Below are 26,211 nucleotides of genomic sequence, written 5' to 3'. Positions count from 1 at the left end.
CGACTTTGCAAAACTCAAACGTTGGACGACCACGTGTTGTACGAATGGCCTCCGAAGGAACGTGTCCTTCGGAGCCGCATTTACGTAATAAATAATGACGTTTTGAAGTGCGAATATGACGTGCGCTTGGAATTACGAATAAGGGAGTATAAAACAAAGAATAACTGAAAAAATACGTACGATGTGTATTCGATTTTTCAATTTTTCTTGATAGAATACATATTGTATAGCTTGTGAGAATAAGCATGTTCAAGTAAACGTTCCGAAAACATACGCATAATTGTACTAACCAACTACTTACGATTGCATTATCGTCTCAGCACATCGTACGGTTGTTTTAAGAAGAACGTTTATATTATGTTGTGCAGGCGGAACGATGTGATGATATTACGGTTACGGTAATTTCATTATTCGCACGTGAAAGAAATGTATTACGTTGTTATCGGTTTTGCGCTTTTGATGATTTTAACGATAAATAAACCTATAAATGGCAAACTTGAAAATATATATGCTGAAGGTATCGGACAATGTTAACTTCGAAGTTTATTAGTTCATACGCGTGCGTTATTTGATTGTAGAGAAATGTTAGTGGCAGTGACGGTGCTAGTTTGTGAGGGCCCTGGGCAAAATTAATGTTAGGTCTTATGATTTATATTAATAAAATATTTTAAGTTCAGTTAAATCAGAACCGTGGGGACTTAATTATAATTTAAGACGCGGGGCCATGGGCAACTGCCCCTATTGCCCACCCCCTCGCACCGTCCCTGGTTAGTGGTACCGAACAGCACCTCGTTTGCCATCTAGTCGTGTTTTCCGGAGGCAAACGGAAAAATTGCGGCACGCGTGCCTAAGTATGTCGGCATCCCGCTATTGCCGCATCCACGGAGGAGCGAGGTGCAGAGTTGTTTTTCTATTATTCTGTACGAGTCAATCGTTTGTCTCCAGTAGGGGGGGGGTGTAAGAAGGGAGTCGAAAAAAAAGGGTTTGAAACAATAAAAAAATAGGAAAACGTTGCGCGAAACCGACGGCGTGTTTATTTATTTAGAGGAAAAAAAAAGCGTTTACGTTGGCAGCCCCGCGCGCACGCGAACGGTAGCCGTCGGCGCGCGGGACATATTTTAAATAGCTCGCGACGGACCGTATGCGGCGATCAGGACGCGAACGCCGAAACTGCAGTCGTCCCGGTTGTTTGCCCGCGCTCGTGTACCAGTGCGTTACCGTAGCGTTTACTCGTTTGCACGTGTGCTTGTGTCCGGTGTGTGGTACGCGTATGTGCGTGCGCGTGGTGGTGCGACAACGTTATAGCGACGGATGGACGTTTAAAAGTACAAAGAATTCGAAGCGGACGGCGTTGGAGCGGTGTAGAAGTGATCGCATAGCACGTGCGATATAAAGACCCGTGTGTCGTAGAGACCGTATAGCTCTCTGCCTAAACGTATATAAGCGGTCCGTCGGAGCGGTAGAGCGGCGGCTAATACCGCAACCATCGGGTTCGATGCGGCGGCCGTCATGGGCGGCGGTGGCGTCGGCGGAACGGCAGCGCTGGCCCTGGTGCTGTTGACGGCCGCGGCGACCGCGGTGGTGGCCGCGGTCGGCGCGCGGGCCGAAGTGCTCGGGTACACGGACACGGTGTGGCTGGACCGGCAGGGACCGCTCAAGGGACTGGTGACCACGGTGGGCGACGGCGAGCAGCGGCTGGACCGGGTCGAGGTGTACCTGGGCGTGCCGTACGCCGCGTCCCAGGAACGGTTCATGCCGCCCGGCGAGTCGCCCACGTGGTGTCCGAAAGCGGCGGACGGGTCGTTCGACAGGAGCCACTGCAGGCCGCTACGCGCCGAGTACCTGAAACCGGTGTGTCCGCAGCGGCCACCCGACATGCTGGTGGCCGGTTCCAATAAGCGGCTGTCGGTTATCCGGCAGAACTTCCTCAAGCGCATCACACCGTACATGGGCAACCAGAGCGAGGACTGCCTGTTCCTCAACATATACGCGCCGCACGGTAAGCACAACGGCACCGCCGTATCGTTATGGGAGTGTGTGTGCGCTTCGCGTTCAATAGCGTTGCGCGGTCCTGATGTTAAGTGTGCGTTTTACAAACGAACACGTGTCCCGTCTGTCGGAACCGAATATCACAGAACTCGTTCTGTTGGTTTCATCGGGAACGAAAATCGAACGTTCGCTTGGTGAGGAAGGGAGCGCGGTCACGACCCCTTTAAAAATCTTCTCAATCTTCTCGTTGCGATGAACACATAATCATAATTATTATTGACGATTTTACTGCGTTTCAAATGCACGCAATCGAATCGAACATAATGTCGGACGGTCTAAATCAATCGATTTTTTATCTTAAAGAAAGATGCGTGAACTTTAAGTATCTGAAAACACTTCTAACACGACCCAGTCTCGACAAACCAAGTACATACATAATCGTCACGTACTAATATACAATTCTCGATAAGCGTGACTTTCTGTTGTTATTTTTTCACATTCTTTCGTCTCTGGGTATTGATTTTAAGCCATTCGCGGCAATATTTTTCAATTTTCTAATATTTTAATTAAGACCGATCGAAATCACGCAGTGAAATTGATAAATGTAGGTAAAACTCGTAACAATATTCTAGCCGCGATAGAGTAATTATAATACGCTCCGAGTAATTAATTGAAAATTAAAATACGCTATCTTACATTTGAACTCTGAAAAAGTCTTCCAAAAAGCGAACGATTTTACTATCGTTGATTAACACCATTGACCCATGTAGTATTGGTACCGCTGATAATATTAACTATTTACCACCCATTTACACTAAAGAAAATCACAAATGTATAGAAATTATTACTCTGTTAATGCTCATTAGTAGAAATCAATCCTTTAAAATAAGTCTACTAAATATGTGACGGTGGATTGAATTAAATTTTGTACACATTTATCCTTTTAAATTATTCAATGTTATTTTATTTTAAGACCACAACAAATGAATGACACGGTTTTCAGGGTTATTTCGTTGATAACAATTTTTATTCTTTAAATTTACATTACAGGATGACTTATTCGTATTTAATAAATTTGAATACAAATTATATGGGCGTGTTTTTTTTTATGATTGCAAAGACCAATGAACAACCGTGATAATAATAGCACAGCCCGTAGTAAGAATATGATTTGCATTAGATTTTTCTCATTATATGATATTTATTTCCTTAATGGTTCAGATCGTCTAAGCATTAGGCTTTACTATTAGTATACTATAAATATTTATTACATAATTACATTATAAATAAATATTTTATACGTGTATTTTATTCTATTTTATTTAAAATTCAATATGTTTGAGTACGATATTTATTTAAAAACAATTATAAATATTATAATACGAATAGGATCAAAGCACTGTTCACTTAAATCTTGTTTTATATGATTCAACTAGTTTTCTATAGTTCTATAGTTTTGAATTTGTTTCACGCTTGTAGTTTGCAATTATTTGGGAAAACACTTTATATCAGCTTTATCTTTGAATATATTTAAATGCATTGTACCTATCTCGAATATCTGTTTTTATTAATTCGATTGCCATAAACCTCACCTAGAACGTTAAATACAATAATATACTAAGCGTATGGTATTTGTATGGCAGTAGAATAACAGTGACAAGATGTTTTGTGACTACTGGGTCTGAAATAACGGCTCCAAACGCGATGTTCCATGTGTTTGCTTCCGGTTTCTAATTACTTTTAAGAAAAATGTGGTAACAGAATCAGTGTTTGCTATAAAATTGACATTTTTAAGATCGAGACGCTTAAACGGGCCGCAGTGATAAGTTGTAAAAATAACTTCCCTTCGAACATCAAGTTAAAATATTTATTTCGATTAGTTTCTACGTAAATATTGTATTAAACATTTAGGGCCATGATCAGGCCCGTATTTAAAAATTTGGCACCCCCGGGCATATTATTTATGCCCCCTCCCCCCAAATATATATAATTATAATATAACACATTTCGTCCATAATCCAGATTCCTTAATATTAAAATTCAACTTATAATAAATGAAAATTGTTTAATACTTTTTTTAACTAACAAATTACAATATAATAAAAAATACAATTTTTTTTTAATATACAAATTATGACAATATAATACATACTATTTTCTTTTTTTTAAAGTAATTTTTTCCTTGCTTGATTATTGGCGAAATCTTCAATTATGTCGCAATAATTAATCTGATGAGTTAAATGAGATTCAATATTTAAAATTGCCAATGCATTTAGTCTGTCTATGGATATATTTGACCTTAGATACGTTTTTATACGTCTAAGTGTCGAAAATGACCGCTCTGCAATACAATTTGTCGCTGGAGTACAAAGAAACATACGTATGTATGTACGTATGTACTATACTCACATATGAAAAAATATCCTCCAATTCATGTTTTTTCATCATGATACTCATATCAATAATACTTTTAGGATGATATTTTATATTTTGTAGGTGACTTTGGAAATGGATGCATTCGTTTATAAAAGTTTCATCTAAATCATTTTTGTACATCAAATATAAATTTTCAACTGATACATATACTTCAGATGTTTTCATTTTTTCAAGTTTTAAAAAGAAACTTTACTTAGTTATTACATTATCATATGCCAAATTTTTAGTAGTCAATTCTTTAATTAAAGAGTCACAAAGTACATAATATGTATTGACTTTGAATTCTAAATCACCAGACAAATCCACTTCTTCTAGATCAACTATTTCTTCATTTTTTTTTGTTACTTTTTCTTTTACGTTTATAAGTTGTTTCATAAAAATTTACTTCACATTTTGTTAATGCTTTTTCTTGATATTGTAAAAACATTTCATCGTTTCTGAGATTTGAAAAATAATTTATTAATGAATTGTAATGTTCACAAACCGTACAAATATCAATATTAACTAATTGTAGAAGTTTACTAATGACGTTAAATCGTTAGAGCAAGTCTCTCCAAAATATTAACATAAATGTAGTTTCAATACGATTTATTACATGAAGTAAACCTCGAGCTTCATTACATGTAAAAATTTTTTTCATTTAAATTGTTTGATAAGTCAACTAAAGTTTGCTTCACCGATCCCCAGTTATCATTAAGAGTTTTACATGCATCATATTGCGCTGACCATCTCGTTTGAGATAGATTTTTCAATGTTAAATTAACTTTAAGTAGATCCCAACGGTGAGTTGAAGCTGAAAAAAAGGTATAAACATTCTGGATAAAACAAAAAAATGAATTAACTTCTTTACAACAACTAGCCGCATAAGATCCAATCAAGTTAATCGAATGAGCTGAACACGGAATAAAATCAGTCAAAGGTGCAACTTCACGGATCCTAGCTTGAAGTCCACAATAAACGCCAGACATATTTTTAGCGTTATCATATGATTTCCCACGTAAATATGAAATATCTAAATTGTATTTTTTTAATATAGAAAAAACTGCATCAGCCATATTTTGAGATTTGTGTCCGACATTTTCCAAAAAGCATAAAAATCTTTCTACCGGCAACCCGGTGTCCCGACAATTGAGCGCGCGACAATTGAGCGCAGACAATTGAGCGAAGACAATTGAGCGCGGCGAAAATTGGGTGCTGCGAAAATTAAGCACCGAGACAGTTGAGCGCTTTAACATAATATTATACTATACTGAGTAAAAGCTTAGTGCAGAACTGCTGTACATGAAATTACCAAATTAGAAATGAATTTGTTCGCAGTATCTGCGAATACCTATATAACCCGTCAGATAAATCCTTATGTTTGATGATAATCAGATAATGTTACCGATACGGTGTTATTGAAAGAATAAAATTCCAACAACGGTAATGCAGCAGTAAATGTAGACTCTTATCGCTGGATAACTACACATGTGAACTTTGCAAGGTATTTATTGATGTTATATTTTCACACGTGCATACTGAACACTATTCATTTAATTGTATAAAACATTTTAATTTTTTTAAATTATAATTTTGATAATAAAATGGAAATTATTAAAAGTCAAAAAGGTCGAGACCTTCTGTGCTATAACGGATATTTATATAGATTTGACAAAAACAATAGTTGGCGATGTATCGAATGCAATACGAAAAAATGTCGTGATCGTATTAATTTGATGAATAGTTAAATTATTAAAGAAAGTGAAAAATATATCGCGCTCAATTGTCTTAGAGCTTAATTTTCGCAGCGCTCAAGTTTCGTGCGCTCAATAGTCTTCGCCCAATTGTCGTGCGCTCAATTTTCTGCGCTCAATTGTCGTGAATCCATTTTTAGCGTTATCATATGATTTCCCACGTAAATATGAAATATCTAAATTGTATTTTTTTAATATAGAAAAAACTGCATCACCCATATTTTGAGATTTGTGTCCGACATTTTCCAAAAAGCATAAAAATCTTTCTACCGGCAACCCATCACTGTTAACATACCTAAATATAATTGAAAGTTGATCAATATGACCAATATCAGGAGTTGAATCAATGCTGATTGAAAAATATCGAGCTCTAATAATTTCTTCAACTACTTTATTTTGTACTTTTATCGCCATTAACTTAATAAATTGTTCAAATGTAAAATGAGACAAATAGTTTGTGTGACCTTTACTATGATTTCCATGAGTTGATATATGTTTGGCTAAAAATGGATCAAATTCTGCTATCAATTTGAGACATATCATAAAATTACCATTGTGTAAAGACCCAAACTGCTCATTATCACCTCTAAATGGCAAGCCACGGCATGATAAAGATTTCACAACAGCACAAACCCTTATTAGGACATTTTTCCAATATTCTTTTTCTGTTTCTATTTGATACTGAAGAGTTTTATCAATCCTATTTAATTCTGAAGATCTATTTTTCATTTTAATTACACATGTTTTATGTAAAAGGGAGTTTTTATGTTTGTTGATTGATTTTGGTCTTTTCCAATCTGAGAAACCATTTCTTGAAAATGTTGAAGAATTTTGAAATAAATAACAAGGAACGCAAAAAACTGTACCTTTACTTTCTGAATAAACGAGAAAACTTCTTTTACATTTTTCACCATTGATTAAAATAGTTTCAAAATAACTTTTATTTAAATATCTATAGACATTCCTGAATGAAGCTCTGCGAACCGTCTGATAAAGTCGTTTGGATCGACTAAAATTTGATTCTAAATTTTGACTGTAGCCATTTTTACATATTTAATCAATAATGAATTCACTTATATTCCAGTTAGCTGGATCAGTCCTAAAAGCAAGTAAAAACAAATAACCTTATAAAAACTTGTGAAATAATAAGCATTACCAATTTTTTGTTTTAATCAAATTAAAATGTTTTAGAATATATTTTCAATAATAGTAAAAATATTGATCTTTACCCTGGTATTTTAAAATCATGAGAGAAATCAGTATCATTTAGAATTATATCGTCAATTTTATTTAAAGGAATCTTACTATTGTCGGACCTAGAATATTAAAAACAAAGTAACATAATACAATTTAATTAAAAATATTGTCTACAATATTACAGTTATAGGTATATTAAGTATTTTCATTTATATTATATAATTTCTTTTTGGAAAAATATGTTAAAGAAAAACTTACTCTAATGATTTAATATCATTTGAATTGTTACCACACTTTTGAATTACTTTGTTTCTTTTGTTTAAAGGAATTTCATTATTGTCGGACCTAGAATATTAAAAACAAAGTAACATAATACAGTTTGATTAAAAATATTGTCTACAATATTACATTTATAGGTATATAAAGTATTTTCATAATTTATATTATATAATTTCTTTTCGGAAAAATACGTTAAAGAAAAACTTACTCTAATGATTTAACATCATCTGAATTGTCACCATGTTTTTGAAATATTTCATTTTCATTATAATTCTGCATATTATATGATGAATAATTTTCATTGGCTGTTAAACCATCTGTGTAACTATCTATAAAAATTCAAATATTTTTTATAAAAGATATCAATAATTAATACTAATTCAATAATTAGTATTAAAGCTAATAATATTATATTTACTTTTCATTGAGCTATTCAATTGATGAAACATTTTATCAACTCTGTTGGAGTTTTTTATTGTTTTACCTAGCTTCTCTTTTTTCTCTTTAGCTAACATACAGTATTAAGCACCACTATGTTTTATTCTTTTAGGTATAGGTGCCATTATGAGAGGAATATATGTATAATTTACCTAAACAAATATAAATTAAATAATTATTTTTTCAATAATATATAAATAATATAAACTATAGATATTTATCACAAATGTTCAACAAACAATTGTAGAACCAATATTTATGTATATTGTGCAATTTTAACTAAAAAAATGTGTAAAAAATATTTAGGTAATTATTATTTATACTAAACTAATAACAAATACAAATATTTTAAATCGTATAGGTAAAAATAATAAAACTTGCCTTGTTATATAATATAATATAAATATTAAAACAATTGACTATCATCAATGAATCAATTCATCAGTTCACAATTCATACACAGTACACATATCACATATGACACATTGGTTCATAACAATTAAATGAAAATCATAAGTGTATTTATAAAAATAAATGAATACTGTCACAATTCACATTTCACAATGGAATAACCATCGAATACCGATATCCCTATAAAATTATCATTATTTTGATTTATTGGGTAAATTTCTGAAAATAGATTTTTTCTGAATATGGTTATCATCCAGCTATTATCATTAGTATTTTGTCGATTGTAGACAATTTATAATCACGGACTAAAATATTATGTAGTATTAATACATAAATATCTTAGCCCGTGGCAATAATACAGCTATATAGACAGTGGTTTATAACATTTTTCTAAAATACAAATTACAAAAATATTAAATGAAATGTAATAATTTATTTTCATTAGATACATAATTTTTAAAATTAATTTTGCTAAAATATTTTGCCGCCCCTGAGACTTGCCGCCCCCGGGCATGTGCCTACCCGTTCCCCCTCCCTAAATACGGGCCTGGCTGTGGCGAATAAAGTCCACGATAAGTTAATGTTAAACTTTCTATATTGTCGACGTTTAAAAGCACCTTTTACGCATATTAACTTGGTAATGGTTTGATAATAATTTCCAGATGGAATAGAATAAAATACAACATTATTTTCAAATTCTTATTAAAAATTGAATTTAGTAATCCTCTCATAATTGTTAGATTAAAAGTATAATTTAAATTTTTCGATTTTACTACAAAACATGGACTAATGAAAGATTTGGTCAGAATATAACATTATTTTCACGTATAATTAAATACATAACAATTTTAATGGTATTTAATCGTTCATTGTCAATAATGTCTTTAACAGCTTTATATTTACATTGGACAGTGAAACTTCAATCAATAATTATGTCATAATCATACTTTTGCAATCTACAATGAAATGTTTTATATATTCTATCAGATAGATATCAGATACCTATCAGATTATTCAATAATGAACAAACTTAGAGTAATTCACAAATGTTAGTATTGTTTGAAGTTAAGATGATATAAATTAACTGTTAAATTATATTCACTATATTTATACTTAAACCATTTGATTAAAATCTTTAGGAGATAGAAATAACTATTATCGCTGCCAGATCGAAGCATCGACATTTTTTCAGAAACATTTCCATTATATATCTTAACACTAGAAGCAACTAATTTAATTTAAATAAAAATCTAATGCAAAAAATTATTACTTAAATTCAGTGTAGTAAACTCAACACTCTAAGAAGGCGAGTTTAAAATTACCTACCACCCAAAACGTTTGTCATTGCTTTCTTGATTAGTTTCAACATAATCATTATTGAAATAATTATAACTATTTATCAAATATATTAATGTAATATCGAAAATGTATTTATCAAAATGAAAAATAAAATAAATTATAAGTCATAGCCATCGTAGTTTAAGTACTTCTCGTTTAAATTATATATAGTTAAATATCTAAAACCATAACTCAAACTACAACTTATAAAAATCATTTAAAATTTTCGAACATTACAATAGAATAACCGTGTAATCAATACCATACGTTGTCATGTTATAATGCTAGATTATCGAAAATTAGGATTGTTATTTTACGTGATATTTAAATTCTTATTATTCCAAAATCTTTTTTTGTAATCGGTCGTCTTCTATTTTATAAATAAATTCATAAGTTTGTAAAATTATTAGTGTACATTTTTATTACCATTGCCAATCATTTTAATAAAATATTCTTTAAAAGATTTTCTGATCAAGTTTTGAATACAAACCTGTTCAATCTATAGTTTTTTTAATTGTTCAATAATTCGTTTTTTAATAGTTCAATAAATATATGTAATAGGGTGTCCCTTATTTAACTATAAATTTTTTTTTTTGCATTTTTGTTGGTCTTACCCACTTAATTTGTGTTTATGCCTAAAAAAATGAACTACAAAAATTTTTAAGTCAATCTATTAAGGTTAACCCGTGCCGACTTGAATTTGAAATTTGAGTATATTAATTCATTCATAATTTAATGATATACTTTACATTTTCATATATAACTTATTTACAATTAGGAAAATTAAAATTTGTTACATAATATATTTTAAATATAATAAAATTTTCTATAAATTATGTTCTTACATACTTCTTCTTATTTATTATAATTTACAAGATATATTGAATTTTGTGTATGAAAGTACTATTTTCTCAAAATTATATTATGAATTTTTATTAATTGAAATTGTTTTTTCAATGTTTCCTTTTTACAATCAGGATATAGTCTTCTGTGATCTTTTATACATTGTAATAGCAACTCAGACTTATCATATTTGGTTAAAGTTCCGTGAAAATCTTCCATAAGTTTAACTGCTCTTTCCGCTGTGTCATTTACTACATTTAGCGAGCATGCATATTATGTATATATGGTGTTATATGTAGACACAGCATTGACTTCTTCCGTTTACTGTAATTCATTTGACTAATCCCTGTGATCTATAAGTTTCATTACTTAAGTGAATGAGTGAATGATACTAAATTATGAAACCGGTCATTCGTATTATCTATTTGGTAACTTTTACTTGGGGGTGGGGAGTTTTTTATTTTCACTTTTTTCGATAAACTCCGTGTATATAACTTTTTTGGAATCATAAAAATTTAAATATCATTTAAACGTAAAAAAATCCATTCATATAAATTATTTAAATAAGTTATTTTAATTTTTAGTTTTAAACGATAGGCGATATGATCAAATAAATAATAATAATATAAAATAAGGTCATTAAATTGGAGATGAAAACATTGAACGAAATGTTCGTTGTTATATTGTACATGACGACAACCATGAGCCGGTTAGCGTATTTTTAGTCATTAAGATACATGATTTATGTCAGATAGAGTCTCTGTAAAATATGTCATTCTGAGTCTTAACTTCCGGCCACAAAAAGAAAGAAAAAATTCCTCAGCATATTTTTGATATGAAATAAATGCATTATTAAATTATCAATAATAATATGTTTTTTTATAAATTTAATTTGTTTATAATATGTATGAATATCGAGCATAATTAAGATTTAAGAATTATTTTTCATTAAGTTTTGTGTATATAATTTAATTCATACATAAGTTAATTTTATTTATTTATGAATTAGTTAATTTAATAAACCGGTCGAATAAATAAAACTTAACATACTTAACATAATTGGTCTTTCCATGAACATACATGTGTTATGATATAAATGTATTCATGAAACTAAAATTTTCGATGACTTGAAAATATTTTATTTCTTTAAATTTGACTGTAATCTATGACATATTTACTGAAATTTTAACCAGCGCATTATGTTTCAGCTGAATAAAAGTCGGAAAACTGAGATGTCGATATAATTTACAAATGTCATCATATCGCTGTACATAATTCGCAAAACCAGTGAATTTTTAATTACTATTTGATAAAGTGATGTAATAGTTTCGGAAAATTGGGATCGAGTACAACAATACAACAGAGATAAAACCAAATAAACTGCTAAACTGTATAAGTAATTATGTTTTCTTCGCGTGTAGGCTTAACTTTGGTAGATTACATAAATTGTGATTGGTAATTTATGTAATTTTCCTGCAAGTACGCGAACAATAATCTTGGATTTTGGATTCAAATTCGTAAGAGGCGGAAAAATGAAGTTTTCTAAAATATATTTTTCGACCGTTTTCTGTCAAGCCACATAATTAGATTTTTGGCATGTGTAACCGTGAAGTGTAGATTAAAGTTTAAGCGTATTCGTTTTTTTGTTGGAATATTTTTTTCACCGCACACCTCGATGTATTTCGTAATACCATTGATATAGTAAATTCCTCCGCGAGGAACGACAAAATATGATATTGAGTACATCATGGTCGAATGATTTATAATATGCAGCTGTAGTTCAAGGACATAAGGGTTTTCAAAGAACAGTAATTCGGGTCGCATTGAAAGTGTTGTACGATGCATTTACGGCGTACGTAGTGGTTTTTAATGAAGTCGTTGTCATCATCGTCGTTGCGGCCGCCGTCCGTCTGTTCTCGGTCGAAACGAATGTTACAACACGATTCGTACACGTAAAAGATGAGCTGGTGCGTGTAAGATAAAAAAAAAAAATTATAACGTTAAACCTTTTAACGGACGCGAACGTCGCATAATTTCTCATCACGTGTCTCTACTTAGCCGCTACGAATGATTAAGTACAATGATCGCGGCGGTAAACGACCTCAGGGAAACGCACGTGGTCTTTTAGTGTCTTGAGATGCGCGTGGAAAAAAAAAGGAAAAAAAAAAAAAGGTTATCCTCTTAACACGTGTTCCCATTCGCCTGTGGATCATTCCGTTCGGCGAGAGACTCGGTTTTTAAAAAGTTACCGACGGGATGACAGCGGAGATGGATACGGCGGCGGCGAGAGCCGAGAGAGTATCATGGGGAGCAATACTACCCGCAGTAATGAAAAGTGATAAAAAGATCCCGGCAGTTGCCCACCAGAAACGTCATAGACTCGTTGACACGGATTCAACGCCATTAGATTGTATAAATATAATAAATAAATACACAATGCATACCGGTGATTACCAGAGGTGAGCATCAATTTTTTTTTTGTTATAATTTCGGGGTTGGTGGTTTTATCGGGCCGGCCACGTGCAACCCCCGTGTTCACGTTAATTTTCCGGGTGAACGCGGCGATTTCGGAATCGGTCGTGCGAGTATGTGGTATAAGAAAACCATTTCCCAACACATTCCATCCGCGAGTAGAGTGAACTGTGTTGCGGTGGCCTTCGTAATTTGCCCTTTGATGGGAAAAATCCGATCCTTAAACTTTTTGAAACGTGTCGAACGAATTCTTTGTTAACCGTCACGGGTATTGTTATTTTGAAAACGTTTCCTTTTGTTGTGGTTGGGAGATCGTTACCGGTAGAATCAGTGTACTATAAAAGGTATAGTACGTAGTGCGATAGTGTAGGGGGAATATAGGAGTTTAATATCATCGTGGAGACAAGCACGTATAAAACTCCAGAGGAATCGTAGAGGTACGCACCTGCACGAAAATATAATACAGTACAGGTATAAATTGTTGTAATGGAGGCGCCATCGAATGAGTTTTCTACGCATAAGCTGGTATAATATACGAACGTTTTGGCAAACCGTCGCTCGACGAACTTTATGTTTTGGCTTTAACATCACATGTAACATTGTATATGTATATACACGCATATACATATACAACATGCGTGTACTGATTTAATTTAAAAAAAAAAAGAAACGCAAATCAAAGATCATAAATATTTCTAAAAAATTAAACTCGAATGAAATTCGAAATTCCTACTGAAAACGTCAACGACCATGACGAGGACAAGTTCTGCCGTTTTTTTCGTAAGCGACGAATGACATGCATTATAGTACCTTTTGCAGTTAAAATATTATGATCGATGTGGAAATATTTAATATTTTGTCCAAAAGTATTTCAGGAGATAATGTAACGTAATTAATTGATAATAGTTGTCTATATGTCTATCATAGAAGGAAAATTGTATTTATGTAGCGTATTTTCCGTTTAACTATAATTAAATGGAAAATACGTATATGTTATAACCGATCTACGAAAGCGAGTTTTGAAAACCTATTTTAATTTTCATTGAAATGTACTTGAAATCGTTTTATTTGTATTTTTATTTTACCGTCGAATTCTATAAAAATGTAGTGTTACAGTATTTAAAATTAATTTTCGAGATAATTTAAAATCGATAAAATCCTGCAATCCCCTTAATATATTCTCCTATTGAATTTCTCATACACCATATATAATCTAACGGGAGTTAGTTACTCGTATATACGGAAACCATGAACCGATCTAATATTGCGAGTATTCATGTAGGCTGAAAAGCTAAGCAAATTATTATATACTAAGTTTTCCGATTCTTGTGGTCCGAAACAATGATAAACGTGTATAATTCGTAGCAGTATTCATACTGAAAGCTTGTACACATGTTTCTCGTCGATCATAAAAAACAAAAAATATAAATATAATTAGCAATAAATAGAACACACAAATCAGTAGTTATTTTTCTTATTACTCACGTCTGGTATGTTATTCACTCCATGGTGCAATGTTTTACAATCTGCGAACATTATTGATCTGCCACTTTTTAGAAAATTAAGAATATTAGAATAATGTTTATGTTTCATTTTTAACGTTATTGATTGACGTAAAATCCATTGTATACAATTTAAACAGATTTAGTATTTTATAAAAAAAAACTATAAAACACTAGACGAATGTTAAACAATTATTAATCATCGACATTATTTTTGTCTGACGATTTCAAGACGGACTGATAGTTATCAACTTATTTGTTATTATAAGATTATATTATATATTTACGAGTATGTGTTTCAATCATATATATTCGTACATACTCATTATCAGGACTCGTAAGTTTATACACTTGCTTGTTTTTTTTTTTTTTGCTACATCGGAAAATAGACTAAGTGAGATACAAATCTGTTTCATAAAAATAGTAATAAAAATCTATAGTTGAATAGAGCATGTATTTTTGCATGTTTTGTATATATTGGCATATTTGGCATATAGTTTATTTTTTTGAGTTATTAGCGCATATTATTTTATGTAAATTCAGCAAAATTGTTTTTCGTGGAAGTTAAAAAAAAATAGAACAATAAATGCTTGAATTCATTCTTATTTATTTTTTCGAACATGTTTACAAAATTTTAATATTTTTAAATTTTGTAAAACATTGGGTTTTATAAGTTAAAAGCAGTACCACGGAAACATTGTTATTGTGCATCGCTACCACATTCCTCATATTGACGTGTGCATTGCAATCTATCAATTTATTTTTGTAGTAACGTGTATTCATTAATTATAATTTTAATAAAATGTAATCGAAAAATTAAAATATAACTTTTAAAAATATGAATGGATAATTGTTATTATTTTAAAAAATGCTTATACATTTTTTTTTCGTGCATAATTTAAGATTTTTAAGGCATATACATTTCATATAAATGCATATATTGAATTTTGTAGTGCATTATTGCATGATTATTTGTGGGTTTTTTAATGCATGAATTTACGAGTCCTGCTCATTAATCAATATTTTATTTCAGTCCTCTTCTTTTTTTTTTTTTAAAAAAAAAAACATTAGTTTTTTATACGATTCCTCATACTGTTCATGTGTATTTAAATTGGGTTTAAAAATGCGTTTTGTTTTTTGTTATTTAAATTTTAATATTGTACTCGCATTTTTGAAATTCACAACAAAAGTTATAAATTATACTAATAGATATATAGTCGTGGTATACAAAAAAATATTCATATTATCACTAATTAATTTATATAGTTCAAATATTCATTATAAACAGCATATTTTTTACTTTTAAATCAAATTTAATTGTTATCTATTTGCAGTTAGTTTTTCACATATTTACTTATGATAACTGAAACTAAAAAAACATTATATCTACACGCTCGTTGTAAATTTAACGATAATATTCCTATACTGTGACGTAAGTATAGAGTAGCAACCTATATTATTATGCCAAACTGTATTGCACGATAATATTCTTCTTGTTTACCATATCGGTGATGGGGTCCCTTTTTTTTTTTTTCATATTTCTGGTAAACAACTTAGTATACGTAGGTATAGGTACTGCCAACAATCTGTGCATAACCTTTAACGAAGAAAAAAAATCAAGAAAAAAGCTAATCGTTTTTTCTTCGAGTCTGTGTATATCTATCATCGTTTACACTACACGCCAAAATAATCACACTGCAGTTACTTAGTTGGTTGGATTTGTAACGTAATTTATCGCATCTACATTGTAATTATTATTATTAAACTATTGAACGTCCGAATAATGACCGTATAACAACGATAGGTGGTCATCCGTTTTTCGAATATGTCTCGTTAGGTGCATTAACTAGTCAGAACGTATGAATTATTAAATCACCATAATAATAATAATAACACATAAAGCTGTGGTCTTCCAATAGATCATTTAATTTAATCATTTAATGATACATCTAAGACTTAATACTGTATAAAATTATTGTGAATAATCACTTTTCTTTTATTTAAAAAATAGTTTTAATGTGACATTTGCTGTTGATTACAACATTGCCTTGAAATCTGAGACCGTATCGGACAGAGCAACCCGCATATCCTCCTTAATGTCTATTCGATTCTTGCTTTAGTTTTTATTGTGACAATTGTGGAAAATCCAGACTCACTGAGATACGTAGTAGCGAATGGAATCAAACATCACAGCCACCCTGTGGACCCCCGAGTAACCATCTACAGACCCCTGGTTAAGAACCTATGCAATAGATAAAAATGAAGAAATAAATTCCAACTCGAATAGACAGCGGTGCACTGCTTACTGGTGTTCGTAAAGAAATATCAACTGGGTTAGTACAGCCATCAACCATTTATATATCAGGTACAACTGGAAAGTTATATATCTTACTATAAACAGCATGATTATTGTGCATTTTCGTCGATGCTGCTGGTCAAATATTATTTTTGCTATTTACTAAACAGTTTAATGTCATTATCTGCAGCCCAAATTTGAACGATTTTCTTTTTTCTTCAGAAATTTGTTTTCAGATCAACGTATTTAGTAAAACTTGTTAACGGAAATATCACAGAGTCAACCATTGGTGCAATTGTTAAAATGGGTGTTTTATAATGCGGTAGAATCTCAAGCACTGGCAAAGTGCACGACTTTCAATAATGTACAGCGATAACAAGGGCAAACAAATTTATTGCTATGGAATAGATTTTATAAAATATTTTCTAAACCATAAAATAATATATAATTTATATAAATATATAAATTCGAAACCGGTATTATATAAATACCCATTTATTTATTTCTATACACACAAATTATCTTTATATTCTTTTACGAGTATTAACCATTAAGTGATATTTGTTTTATTTTGTTATATATAATTTACATTTGTTTTTGAATTCTTCAAAACAATTAAATCGTACAAAAAATGATTGTAAATATTGTAAAATTGTAATAGTCGTCAAATATAATGGTTTTGTAAATGTGTGGGACGACTAATCGGCTACACATTTAATTTGGAAAAAACGGGTAAATCGCACGAAAGAAAAAATAGGAAACGGTACAATGTTTTTAATGATTTGTGCCTATATCGTCCAATTGCACAAATCAGGTTTAATGACCATGTCGATTGGGAATAAGTCCAAATGTTTATTAGGAAAAGAAGAGATTATACACAACAGCTGTGTACAAGTCGGCCGTTGTAGTCGTTGGTTATCGACGACGGCGGTATAGGCGGTATAAATATAAAATACCTCCCACGCATAACGAATTATTTAAAACTCAATTGGAACGAAAAGCTAATGTTTACTCTGCCGCGGCCATAAACAAAATAACACTCTCGGAAAGCGTCAATCATGTTTTTTTGGATATCCTATTAAAACGTTCTTGTTCGAACACAGGAACGCTGCAGTAGAAACACACAATACGAATATATACTATAGTCCACTCAATAGTCGATTGTGCACGATCATATCACTTTAAAATATATGGTTTTACAAGAATGATATCGGGCAACGATTAGCTCGCGATTGTCTACAATTATTGATATTAATATTGTACACGGTAAATCAATCGATTTGAACGTTTGAATTGAACGGTTACAACGACGAAACGGATACTCACTTAAAAAATGATGTACCTGTGGTATCCAATGATAATAACATATTGTAATATAATTGTAAAAATGTTTTTTTTTCAATTCAACGTACTAGGTTTGTTGTACAATTAACATATTTTTCATTCTCCACTTCTCTTTAAAGATTTCTTATTATGAGTTATCAGCATGGATGCAACTAAAGCCCAAATAATGGGAGTGCTGAAATTGCTGAAAATAAAATCAAATATCATTCAAATGTAATTAATATAGATTATATAGATCTGAAGAAAAAAACATGAGTGTTACATTTGAACTCAGGGGTGTTAAAAACCCTATTGCACCTATGGTTATCAGCCATTTATTTACACGCAGTATTATATATTTTTAATAATGTACCTGAAAAAAAGATATCAGGGACAGATATACGGTGAGTACGGTGAGGAGGTGAGAGGATACCCTAAGAGTATTTATTTTTTTTAATTATAATATTAGCTCTATTCAACATCCTAATTATGTGTTAATATATCAACCGTTGTTACGGCTGCTTTATGCAAACCTATAATTTCTCTCTTTTTTTTAGATAAATCGGCCCGTATGCCTAATATATTATTGTACGACATGGGGGAGAGGGGAGATACAGCTCACGATGTCAACCATCGTTAAGCATCATTGTTCAAGGGCCGAGGTCCAATAATCCGGTGTACACATTTAATTTGTTATATTTTATATTTAAGCAATAAACATCATTGTACTGCTCATTTGATAACTATGTATTGTACGATATTGATGAGCCCTCAAGTCCCGCGAGAGGGCTATAAATAATAATCAAGGAACTTCAGACTATCTGGTGCATAGATAGTCTAAGCCAGCTATATCGTTGGAATTTCACTAGATAGCTCTATAGGGCAACATTCAATATTCATGATGAATACCGAATAGTCATATTACTATTGTCTTCATGCTAAACTAATCAGGGGCTCTTATAGTTTAAAATTAAATTGTGTTTACAGAAGCAAAAAACGATATGAACGACGGTACGGGCTACGAATACAAAACGACGAAGAAGACTAAATATGCGGTGATTATGTTCATTCATGGGGAATCGTTCGAGTGGAACTCTGGCAACCCGTACGACGGTTCCGTGCTGGCCAGCTACGGAAAAGTTATTTTTATTACAATTAACTATCGCGTAGGCGTTTTAGGTGAGTCTTCTACTCGTGGACATATAAATATATATATCTTTTATCTAAGTATCTGTGCATACCTGATGTGTTACAAAAGCCGAATGAGCGTTGCGGGTCACCGACGAAAGAGGTCGACGCGATGACCGTATTATTCATGAGAAAACACGATTTTATGATTTCCCCGGAGAAAAACAACATTTTAAACATATCTTATAAAAATACCATATAATGCCGTGATAGATTCTTGAAATATTTTGATGTGTCCCGCCGAATGGGAGATGAGACCAAAACACACGGAATCGATCGCATTTCAAATGAAATTATTGTTATTATTGTAATCATAAATTATAAACCGCAGGAAATCACGTGGATTGCTTCTCGCGTTTAGGTTTTTTGAAGTCCAACGGTGGAGACATTCCGGCGAGCAATTTTGGCTTGTTAGATCAGATGGCCGCCTTGGAGTGGATTAAGAATAACATACAAGCGTTTGGCGGCAATCCAAATGCGGTGACAGTGATGGGACACGGTACCGGTGCGGCTTGCACGAATTTTCTCATGATGGCGCCACCGGTCAATAACAATAGTAAGTGTACACCGAACGGACAATTGTTTCACGAACGTGCCTGATGCTTACTATTTGCTTGTTTAACGGAAATCGCGGTAATTCTATGCATTGCTATTGATATGCACTGGATATTGATTTTGCGCGAATCGTAATGGGTTTATTTGTTCAAAAAATAAAATTTTCTAAAGGTTGAAACGTTTACTTCAAACTGGCACGATGCGAATTACACAATAATTCTTATAGAATAAAATTGAATATAAAATATTCAATTATATTTTTTATTTACATCGATTCAAAGCTATTTTGAAAATAACTTTATGCGCAACCACGGTAAAAAATATATTTATTTATTATAAAATTTTTTTTTAAATTTTTTTTACAATTTTTTTTATATATTTTTTAAAAAATTTAAAAATTTTTTTTTTTTGCAAGTGAATATTATAAAATTTATATTAATGGATTTATGGATAATTGATTTGCCATTTTATTCACCAAATACGATGTGCGCAATATATGTCTATGAACTCAATTGATAGGTTTCTATCGATAGGATTTATTGCAGTTACACTTAGCAAAACACGTATGATTCATTTTTTTTCTTATTTGTTCAGATCTCTTTCAAAGGGCAATACTGATGAGCGGTTCAGCGTTGTCCGACTGGGCGTTGGTGAAAAATCCGATATTGAACACTATTCAAGTCGGTCAGTCGTTAAACTGCGGACCCGGAGGCAACGAAAAGTTTTTTGACTGTCTACGAAGAAAGCGTTTCACAGATTTAGTGTCAACCAAAATGTACTTGCCACCATTCGTCACTGTGTTCGGTCCAATGATCGATGGCGTGATGATCACCAATGAACCATTGCCGTTGTTAAAAGAGCATAAGAACCTTATGAACAAGTATGTGCACACAGCCTGAGAATAAACATTATTTCCTTCCTCAATACCAGTGGTCATTTATTACGAGTAATGAGTTATTTTATATTTTATTAATTAATTGGGTTTTCAGCTACAAGATCTTGGCCGGTGTGACGGAATACGAAAGTTATCATTTGTTAGATAGCATTTCTTTAGTGCATGGCATGCTGGAGAATGAACAGCACAAAGTGCTGTTGGACTACATGAAAGCCAAATTCGAGGTGACGACAAATTTTTTTAAGAATATTTTTGAGCCCTATCAGTGGCACCGACTTGTATTCAATTTGGTGAAACAAATTATACAAATTAGTTACCACTAGCGCTCACTAATTTAGAGCAAAGTAATACACAATTATACTGTAAATTCAACCATCACAAAGTTGAATACAGGGTCGAACCACCTCATTAAAGTACGTGTTCGGCATCACTAACTCTTACGTGATAAACTTTTGCAATTACCATTTGATGAATAATTTTTCTAATCTAATAATCTAATAAATTTTCTTCTCCCTCCAAAAGCTCTTTCCGGAACTTACGCTTACCGCTACTCTAGCTCAGTATTCCGACCGAGATCGGGCGTGGACTTCATCCGGAGCTCTGGAAAACCGTGACACCCTGTTGGAGATCCTCAGCGATGCCATGGTATTGGCACCTCTCGTTCAGCTGGCTGACATCCAGTCCGAAGTCAACGAAAACACGTACTTTTATGTGTTTACTCATCGAAGTACGTTTAGCGAATATGACGTGGTAAGCTTTAATGAACGATGATATCGGTGCAACGCGCTAAGATGACCATAATTACGTATAGTACGATTTGAATAATACACGTATAATATGTATTATGCAGGTGAAAAAGAGTATAAACGGTGAAGACTTACCGTACGTTTTAGGCGTACCATTGGGTGGGAACACGATTCATCTCAAGACGCAATACGACCAGAAAGAGAAAAGGTTGTCCGAAACGATTATGACTTATTGGAGCAATTTCGCTAAGACCGGGTAAGATTCGATTAACGCAATGTTTTTCTCATGTACTGCGTGTAAAACGACGAGCCGAACGGTAAGCACACTTTTTTGGCGCAGGGACCCGAACTCCGGGAGGAAATCGTATCAGAACGAATGGAAGACCGCGAACAACGTGCGGTGGCCGAAGTACAACACCGTAAACCGCGCGTACTTGGAACTAAGTAAGTGTGGAACCGCGCGGCCGGCCGGACGGAATAACCACGAGTGTTTTACGAACGGTTTCAGATCTGACTACTCGGACACGGATGAACTACAGGACGGGCAAGTGCCGGTTCTGGAACGTGGAACTGCCGCAGCGGATCGAGGAAAAACGACAGAAGGATGCGGAACAGTCCAAGCCGCAGCAGCCTGCAACTTATGACGTGCCACCGTTGCCCGCGCGACCGAAGGATCCTGAGCCGCCGCCGCCATGGATCGAACGCGAACCAATATTCAGTCTGCCGACCGCGATGCCGGACGACTCGATGCTAAGGCCCGGCGAGTACCCGGACGAACCGAACCCCGGTGAAGAGCCGTCCGCGGAACCGTCGGACAAGCGGGCGCCGCACGAAAGCACCGCGGCCGTCGCGGAGGAGACGGCCACGTCGTCGTCGTCCGCGGTCGTGTCGCTGATCATCATCATCGGCATCCTGTTCCTGTTGGTGAACGTGTGTGCGTTTGGTGGCATCTACTACCAGCGCGACAAGTTACGGGTGCGCGAGCGCTTGTTCAACAACCGGTTCCGGTGTGGCGGCGCCAACACCAGTCACACGTTCGACGACGACAACGACGACGATGAGCACCAGCGGCACCGCGGCGGTGACGAGCGCGACGTGTACACCAAGACCGGCGGCGATACGGTGGACGTGAATAGGTTCAACAAGAGCCAGGCGTACGATTCGGTGGCCGTGGCCAGCGTCAAGCCTGAGGCGATCGGCGGCAAGCGGCTGGGCAAGTGGGCGGAGATATCGAGGCAGAGGAGCAGCAGCACGTTGACCATGGACCCGCACACCCGGGTGAAGGAGTGGATAAACACGGAGATCATACAGAGGTACTCACCGAGGATCCTGCGACGACAGCGCAGGGAGGAGAAGAAAAGGCAATTGGTGTGCGCTGAGGACCCGCTGACCACGATGATGGCCGTAGAGAAAGCCCCCGCTGCGGCGGCGGTCGTGGCCGATGCGAAAGCCGCCGAGAAGCAGAGAAACAAAGTAACGGTGGACGACGATTATGGTCTTTGCGGAGAACGACGCGCGCAACTCGCCGTTCACGCGCCTCGTGTTCCGGGATGCCCGTTTAAAGTTTTCGCGGTCAACTTCGTTGTATCTTAAGCCGGTTCCACACTACTCGAAAGTAATCCATACGCTTAAGGAAGAGTGACGATTGCGATTCATTTCATGACTTTCGAAGTGACCTAATCGATGTAGTAGTGCTGAGTATGCTCAATGTTTATCCATTACCGAGTCACGTGTGTCATGTTCATCAATTTATATACTATCTGCTTATTCTCTATCACTCTCGATTATTTCCGAGCTGCGTGGAAATTACCCCCATTCAAGGTCGTCCCGAAGGGGTGTCTTGGGAAGGCGTCTCACCCTCCCCAACCAACGAAAACATCAGTCGGCAGTCGAAGTTGTTTCATTATAGACTAAAAAAACCTAATTTTACTTACGGAAAAAAAATATTACATATTTCGTAATACAGCGTATACACGAATAAAATTTATATAACTACTTATTATACAATATAAAATATTATTATATATAAGTAATTAAATTATCAATTTTAAAAACGTGTGACACTGACACATATATAGATGTTAAAAAGTAAAAATACGACTACATATAGTTAATTATACAACATACATAGAGTAAAAAAAATGTAGTTGGCATTTTTCATATTATTCACCCCCCTCCCCCTCTTGATTTTCATCATCGGGACGGCCCTGCCTCCGTTATGTACGAGTGTAGTTTGGCTCGTTTTGACTCGGAAAAATGTACCGTCTTATGGGCGATCAACTACGAGTGCCATCTCCATCACAAGTATCTAATTCCATGTTGCTCACGAGTGTCGATTTGATTGTGAATTAATCGTGTATACTCGCGAGTGGTGTGTAACCGGCTATATACGTCGAACCGTTCGTTTTTCACATTCCCTTCCCGTGGTCGTTTAAAAATATCGATTCCAAACGTTCCTAGTTTGAAAAAACAGAAAAAATGTTTTTAAAAATATATGTCGTTCTTCGTCGAGTACTATTACGTTGTTGAGTATAATTTTTCCGTTTTCAGAACGATTTAACTATTACACCGTTTACCTGTTCTCGATGTAGGTGTCCGTTGCCATAGACGCCACGCCGGCGGCCAGAACGATTAGCGTGTTGAAACAGACACCGATCGAACTGACCAAGTCCATGGACGCGATGGTTGTCTTGGAAAGATTCGAGTTGAAACCTTCGCTGTCGTTGAGTTCCATCAACAAGAAAACGCTGACCAGGAGCGACGCGCTCAACGATTCGGACGATTTGTTATCGTCGCAGGACACGTTACACAAGAGTTCCACTAGCATTCAATTAAAACCGGCGACAAAGGAAAAAAGACCAGGCATTAAGGTCACCCACGGTTACTCAAAGTCGGAACCCGCACAAGATACACCGAAAGAACCGCTTTACAGCCAAGTGAGTTCATAATTGTATAGTGCTACAGTAGGTATTAAAATATACTATCGTAATAAGAATACAATAGGTACTACTATATCATGGGTGGATTAACGGAGGGGAAATTGGGGGACAAACTTAGAAGAACTAAATAATAAATAATAAAAACAAATGTTCACAGTTTAAGTACTCCTATAATATTTTCAAGAGTCTCTCAATATTAATTCGAATTACCAGATTCGAATCGATCGTGCATTTTATCATATGAAATAAATATTTTTAAAAAATTCAAGACATTATATTTCAAAATGTTATATATTGTGCGATAAATATTTTTTACGATGAAAAAAGTAAGGTTATTTAAAGGGGTGCGGAGGGTAAATCCAACAACAACGTAAGAGGTTTGTAATAACCACCACTTTTTTTTGATTGGTAACGAGAGCGAGACTTTAAAACCATAATAACTGGCTGATGACGACGCGGTGCGCGCAGGTTAGTAATTGTTCCTCTTTTGATACAAGACCCAACTGGTGTTTTCGCGTAGGTGTGCAAGCCGTCGAAGACGTTGGTGGCCACATCGTCGTCGAAGAACACGAGCTTCGAGTCGAGTTCGCACTACGAAGACATAAACGTCACTTCCAAGGAGTACGCGTCGAACGGCGCGGGCAGCTGTCCGGAGGGCGTGTGCAGGATCAGGTATCCGAAAGTGTTGCCGGACTTCCCGGGGGTGCCCACGGAGAGGAGGTTGTCGTTACCGCCGCCGATGGGTGTCACGGCCGAAGGCGGCGGCGCGGCGAAAATACCTCCACCGCCGCCACCCCGGATATCGTCCACGTTGGGTCGGAAGAGACCGGATAGGGCGGAGACGATCGGCCACGGGACGAAGGTGGCGGTGCCGTTCGGCAAGCAGCTCCAACCGGACTCGATACCCGAGGAACACAGTTCGCTGGTGGTGCCGTGCGTGCCGAACAAGGTGTGTCCTGCCGCCACGTCGCCTGTCAGGAAACCGGTCGAGCCCAGGATCGTAATCAGAGCGAACTCGACGCAGCAACAGAAACAACAGCAACAGCACCATCAGCACCAACAGCAATCCAAGAGGACAAACATACCGCGAGTGGTGCACCCACAGAACGCCGGCAGGAGCGACAAGAACGCGGCGGCCGGTACGGAAGTGGGGGACACGAGCACCATCAAGAGGAGAAAGAAATGACGGGCCGCGGTCGTCGCGGTAACCGTACGGTTAGTCGTCCGATCTGATCACGACGTGTCGTGTACAAAAACAGCAGTTTTTTTTTTCCTATGAAACTTTTGTACGTCCATAATAATAATAATAACTAAAATAACGATATCAACTATTTAAAAACTGTACCGCGTGCGTGTATTTTTATACGTATCGAGCACGCCGTTCGTATAACGCATAGTGATGGTGTCTGCATCATATTTTTTATTTTAAAAAACTATTTTTTTTTCCTATAGAAATTGAAACGTCGAGGAACGTTTCTTTTGAATACGTGCCCTACCTCGATCAGTTGTTTTATGTGGCCATAGAAAATAGATATTATTACATTTTCGTTGTATTTCTGTTTTTTTTTCACTCCTGATCATCACCCAAACTTGAGTCAATCGCGGTCGTGTCAACAATGAACAATATCCAC

At 34.8% G+C, this 26,211-nt stretch overlaps 1 protein-coding gene across 1 annotated transcript; it reads left to right on the top strand.

The window, feature by feature from the left end:
* Window positions 1-1,509: 1,509 nt before the first annotated feature.
* On the top strand, window positions 1,510-26,133 carry LOC112679952 (neuroligin-4, X-linked-like). Its single transcript, XM_025549905.1, has 11 exons — window positions 1,510-1,999; window positions 19,245-19,436; window positions 19,807-20,001; window positions 20,595-20,880; window positions 20,990-21,119; window positions 21,418-21,645; window positions 21,746-21,897; window positions 21,982-22,085; window positions 22,150-23,114; window positions 24,233-24,577; window positions 25,101-26,133. The coding sequence occupies exons 1-11, from the start codon at window positions 1,510-1,512 to the stop codon at window positions 25,764-25,766; spliced, it is 3,753 nt and encodes a 1,250-aa protein (XP_025405690.1). The 3' UTR covers window positions 25,767-26,133.
* Window positions 26,134-26,211: the final 78 nt, after the last annotated feature.

Source organism: Sipha flava, unplaced genomic scaffold, assembly GCF_003268045.1.
Source record: "Sipha flava isolate LNK unplaced genomic scaffold, YSA_version1 171_pilon_pilon, whole genome shotgun sequence".
Taxonomy (NCBI): Eukaryota; Metazoa; Arthropoda; class Insecta; order Hemiptera; family Aphididae; genus Sipha; species Sipha flava.
Note: the sequence above shows the minus strand (reverse complement) of the source record. Positions and strands in the feature narration are given on the sequence as shown.